This window comes from Chiroxiphia lanceolata, chromosome 26 (genome assembly GCF_009829145.1).
Source record: "Chiroxiphia lanceolata isolate bChiLan1 chromosome 26, bChiLan1.pri, whole genome shotgun sequence".
NCBI classification, from domain to species: domain Eukaryota; kingdom Metazoa; phylum Chordata; class Aves; order Passeriformes; family Pipridae; genus Chiroxiphia; species Chiroxiphia lanceolata.
Window position 1 is genome coordinate 4057550 of NC_045662.1, and position 5252 is coordinate 4062801.

A 5252-nucleotide genomic window follows, 5' to 3' on the forward strand; every position below is an offset into this window, starting at 1 on the left:
GATGAAAGCAAAAGCTCCAGCAAAGCACCATTGTCTTCCTCACCCTGGACCTGGGGTGCTCTGAAGCCCCCCAACACACCACACCGGGGCTGAGTAACCTCAGCACTGCTCGGAGCAGCTCAGGAGGACTCAGGGCTCTGCCCATGGCCTGACAGGGGGCCGGGCCTGGCTCTGACAGTGAGTGCTGGCAGGGATGGTGGCACCCCAGCCACGTGCGGTGCTGGGCACTGCCAACAGCCTCTGCTCCACGGGAGAAACCTCAGCAGCGTCCTGGCTCCTGCCCTGCGCTGTGACATCCCTCAGCACCACTGTCCAGCTGGCGAGAAGGCACTGGGCTTGGGCCGGGGCCAGTGTGGCCATGCCGAGGCCTGGCGTGGGACAGCCCTGGGGCCAGGATCTGGCACAGAGCGGGGTGTGTGGCCTCAGGCTTGGCATCGGCCACAGCGTGGCCACCTCCGGGCACCGCGGGCCTGGAGGGTCCCGCGCAGCGTGTTACCGAGCTCATCTCGCTCCGTGGTGCGCAGCGCTGGTCACTCCCCTTCCCGAGCGCTGCGCGCATCCCCTGCGCGCATCCCCTGCGCGCCCCTCCCCTGCGCGCCCCGCGCAGCCCCTGCGCGCAACCCCCGGCGCCGGCGGAGCCGCACTAAGACCCTGCGCGCCGGCCACGCACCGCCCACCCCCGCCGCCCGCCCCCTGCGCGGGTCCCGGCGTGCAGCGCTGCGCGGGGCGGTGCGCGGACGCTGCGCGGGCAGCGAGCGGCGGCGGCGGGGATGGGCGGCGCGGTGCCGGTGCCGGGTCCGGTGCGGGCGCTGCTGCTGCCGGTGCTGGCGGCGGGGCTGTGCGCGGCGCAGTACGAGCAGTACAGCGTGCGCGGGTTCCCCGCGGCCGCGCTGGAGCCGCTGCAAGGCGCCTACGCGCGGGCGCTGGCTCAGTACGCGGACGCGCAGTGGGCGGAGAGCGCGCGGGGGCTGGAGGCGAGTCTGCGGCTGCACCGGCTGCTGCGGGACAGCGAGGCGCATTGCCACCGCCGCTGCGCCGGAGAGGCCCCCGCGGGGTGGGGGGACCCCGCCGAGGAGCCCCGCGCGAAGCGGGACCCCGCGTGGGAGTGGGAGCGGGAGATGCGGCTCTTCGGGCGGCTGCTGCTCCGCGCCGGCTGCCTGCGCGCCTGCAAGCGCGAGCTGCCCGTGTTCCAGCTGCGCTACCCCCCCGCGCAGACCCTGCGCGACTTCCAGCGCCGCCAGCCCTACCAGTACCTGCACTACGCGCTCTTCAAGGTGAGGTGGCGCAAGTGGCGGGGGGCGAGCGTGGGGGGGGGTCCTGTGCCTCCATCCTGCCCCACTCTGATCTAGCCCCTCCATCCTGCACTCTCTGCTCTGCCCCCGGTTGGGCACACCCCTTCTCGTGTCACCCCTTCCCGAGTCTCAACCTGTGCCCCTCATCCTGTACCTCCTCTTCGACACCCCCATCCTGCATCCCCATCCCGTGCCCCCATCCTACGCTGTCAGCCTGCACGCCCTGATCTGCACGCCCTGCACCCCTCCCCGCCCCATCCTGCACCCCCTGAACCCTGCTCCCCTCTATCCTGCACCCTGCTCTCAGGTGCTTTCCCATCCTGCACTCCCCCTTCCTTCACTCCCCATCTGGCATCCCACCCTCCCCTGGCTCCTCCATCCTGCTCCTGCACCGTGGCACGTCAGCATCATCTGGGACGTATCAGGCAGGACGTGAGGGGTGCACCCAGCATTGGGGGCCCCTGTGATTGTGTCTCCCCATCCCACCTTGTGCTGCCCTGGTTCCCCAGGGTCCCTCTGGCCACGCAGAGCATTGCCTGGGGAGGGGGCACAGGGGCTGCCCCAGCCGAGGGGCCCAAGCTGGTGGTTCAGTGCCACTGTGATTGTGGTGGGACACGTGTCTGGATGCTCCCTCAGGGAGAAGGACTTGCTTGGCCCCACAGTGCAGACGTGGAGGGAGGTTACGTGGACGGAGGTTTTGTGGAGGGAGGTTTCATAAGGAATCGCCCCGGGGTGACCCTGTGCTGGCCAGAGTGGCTCTGGCAGGGGGCAGTCCCCTGGTCAGGGTCCCATCCCTGGCCGCCTGCCCCTGTGGGTGCTGTTTTAATGCTCACCTGGCAGTGCTGAGGGACAGCCTGTCCCAACCCTTAATGCCTTTTCCTCTTGCTGCTCTGGCCCAAACCCACTTCATGGTCAGATTGTTCACCCACCTCCCCCCCCCCCAACTTCCTCCCCTGAAGCTGCAACCTGAGAGCCCACAAAGCAGCAGAGGCCAGCCTGGGCTGGTGGCAGTGCTGGAGAAGAGCGGATGTGTGGATCAAACCCACACCACGTGGATCCATCCTGCACCACGTGGATCGCTCCCAGCTGGATGTGGGGGCCCATGAGGGGCTGAGCTGTCCCCGTGCCCACCACAAGTTGGTGTGGCTGGAGTGACCTCTGATGTCCATGTTCCCAGATCCTGTCTGTCCATCGTCACTGCCAGTGGACTGTTGGGCTCGGGGCTGGCACCATGGGTGTGGGACTGTTCCCTGCAAGGACTGTCCCTGTGCCCTGCACCCTGTCTGGGTGCTCAGCCCACCTTGGCTGCAGTGTCAGCTCTGGCTGCCCTGCAGCGGGTCTCTGCACCAGCTCTTCCTCCCTCCCTAGTCAAATAAGATCGAGAAAGCGGTGTCTGCTGCCCACACCTTCCTGCAGAAGAACCCCAAGCATGAGATGACCTTGAGGTACCTGAACTACTACAAGACGATGCTGGATGTGGATGAATACCTGGTTGACCTGGAGGCTCAGCCCTACGAGGTGAGGAGTGGATGGGGCTGGGACGGAGAGGGGCTCCCAAGGGCTCAGTGCATGCCTGGTCCTGCCAAACCCAGAGGGAAGCGGCTTTCCCTCGCTAAGCAGTGCCTGCTTGGCCCCTGGCAGCCGATATTCGTGCGCTCGGTGAAGCTGTACAACAACGGGGATTTCCGGAGCAGCGCGGCCGACATGGAGCAGGCGCTGGCCGAGTACTACAAGGCGTACGAGGACTGCCTGGCCGGCTGCGAGGGCGCCTACGAGCTGCAGGAGTTCAAGGACTTCTACCCTGCCATCGCAGGTACTGGGGCGCTGTGGGATGGCAGACCCCGGGGGGATGCTCAGGGGTGCAGCACCTGACATCTCCCCCCAGACCACTTCGTGAGCGTGCTGCAGTGCAAGGTGGACTGCGAGACTGAGCTCACCCCCAACGTGGGCGGCTACTTCGTGGAGAAGTTTGTGGCCACCATGTACCACTACCTGCAGTTTGCCTACTACAAGTGTGAGTTCCTGAGGGAGTCGGGGGCTGCCCCGGGGACACCTCGGGGTGCTGCAGGCCCCGGGCAGGGTGTCACCCCCGTGTCACCCGCAGTGAACGACGTGCAGGACGCGGTGCGCAGCGTCTCCAGCTACATGCTCTTCGACCCGGGCGACACCGTGATGCAGCAGAACCTGGTCTACTACCGCTTCCACCGCGAGCGCTGGCGCCTGCGGGAGGAGGACTTCGAGCCGCGGCCGGTGAGGACCCCCCAGCCCCCTGTCCCGTGGCTCTGTGCCAGCGGGGGGGCTGACACAGCCCCTCTCCCCCCGCCGTGCCCAGGAAGCCGTGCGGTACCACAACCAGACGGCCGCCCAGAAGAAGATGCTGGAATTCGCTCGGCAGTTCCTGCAGGCCGACGATGAGGTACCCGATGGTGGGGTGCAGACAGATGCTTTTGGGGGTGCTGGGTGGCGTGGGGGGTGCTGTGGGTACCCCGGGGCAGGGCCCTTTCTTGGGCGGAGTGTCTGACCCCCCAAACCAGCCCTGGAGCAGAGGCTACAGATGAGGCCACCGAGCCCCTCTGCCTCCTCCTGCCCTCCCCTGTTGCAGATGGAGGTGGATGGTGGTGAGGGGCCGGAGGCTCTGGACCTGCCCTCCGACAGCGAGTTCGAGGGTGAAGGAGACTACGAGGAGGGTTTCTTCGCAGAGTGGTGGCAGGAGCCCAAGACCAAGGGGGACAAAGATGACCAAGGTTCCTGATACAAGGGCTGGGGACCGTGCTGGAGGGTAGGGGGGCTGCTGCCTGTGTCCCAGTGCCACTGAACCCTCCTTGTTTGCAGAGGTCCTGTGATGAGCCAGGTGAAAGGGCGCCTGGCCCTGACAGAGCTGGACAGTGGTGGCTCTGTGATGCCATCTCGGGGACATTGGACTTCAGGCTCCTGTCAGTCACTGCATGGACACTCAGGCTTGTGGAGGAGGGCTCATCCTGCCCAGGGTCCTGCAGCGGGGCTGCCTTTGCTGTCTGGATGTCTGCTGCCCTGGCACAGCCCAGTTCCTGTCAGTGGAGCACCCTTGAACCTCCCTGCCTGCCCACGAGCTCCCCCAGGCTGCCTCTGTCCCCAGTGTCCCCAGGAGCCCTGGCCAACAGCGGTGCCCCACAGCACGGGGATTTGCTGTATCCCTCAGCTCCTTCCCTGGATCTGTGGATGGTGCACAGGCATTGATCCCTGTGTTGTCTTGAGGGGTTTGGGGGCTGCCCCTTGCTCCAGGAGCAACGCACGATGCTGCTGGAGCCAGTCCTGCCCCTCTCTAGAACTCCTGCTCCTGTCCCTCCAGCCTCCCAGGCAATTTGCCAGTCCCTTGAGCCCGGGTCCCCTTGGACCCCGGCCTGGTGCTACAGGGGGCTCCTGGTGTGGCACGTCCCTGTGGCACCATGGGGGCTGTGGTGCCCATGCCCTGCTGTGCCTTGAATTTTTGCCACACCAGCCCTCTGTAGCCTTAAGCTCTGTTAATTTAATATTTCCCCACTTGCACAGTTGCTCTTTTTTTAAATATTTACTGGTGCTGAACTTTTAATAAAATCCGTACCAGTCTTTCCACAAGTGCCTCCACCACAGGCTCCCGGGCTGGGGTGTGCTGCCGGAGGGGGAGGGACAGGCCTGTGTGCCCCAATGTAGGTGGGGGGTGGCAGGTTGGAATGACCTCCCTCCTGCCGGCATCAGGGTGTTTTGGGGGCCCATGGGGGGCTGCTGTTGGTGCTGACAGACCTCTGCCCACCCTGGGCTCACTCCTCCCTCCGCATTCCCGCTGCACTTGGAAATTGGCTACGAGGACTGAAACCGAGAGGCTGAATCACAGCATTGGCCCCGGGGGAGGGAAGGGACGGGAATGGAAGGAAGGTGGTGGCAGGAGGCTGCCAGCACCCCACCCTGCCCTGCCCAGAGCCCCCATTTACCAGGGCTTCCCCA

The 5252-nt window shown here is 65.9% G+C and overlaps 1 protein-coding gene across 1 annotated transcript; it reads left to right on the forward strand.

Moving 5' to 3' along the window:
• The first annotated feature begins 770 nt into the window (after positions 1 to 770).
• Positions 771 to 4883, forward strand: P3H4 (prolyl 3-hydroxylase family member 4 (inactive)). The gene is made up of 8 exons (XM_032711206.1): positions 771 to 1274; positions 2661 to 2810; positions 2934 to 3105; positions 3178 to 3306; positions 3397 to 3542; positions 3625 to 3708; positions 3895 to 4036; positions 4125 to 4883. Exons 1-8 carry the CDS (start codon positions 771 to 773, stop codon positions 4133 to 4135), a joined length of 1338 nt encoding a protein of 445 aa, XP_032567097.1. The 3' UTR covers positions 4136 to 4883.
• The last annotated feature ends 369 nt before the right edge of the window (positions 4884 to 5252 follow it).

What these genes read in the sequence shown, in the direction of transcription:
- P3H4 (XM_032711206.1), top strand. Translation starts at nt 771, where the DNA reads ATGGGCGGCGCGGTGCCGGTGCCGGGTCCGGTGCGGGCGCTGCTGCTG. An exon ending in CTTCTACCCTGCCATCGCAG is followed by an intron (nt 3,106 to 3,177) that starts GTACTGGGGCGC and finishes ATCTCCCCCCAG; the next exon opens with ACCACTTCGTGAGCGTGCTG. An exon ending in GCAGTTTGCCTACTACAAGT is followed by an intron (nt 3,307 to 3,396) that starts GTGAGTTCCTGA and finishes TGTCACCCGCAG; the next exon opens with TGAACGACGTGCAGGACGCG.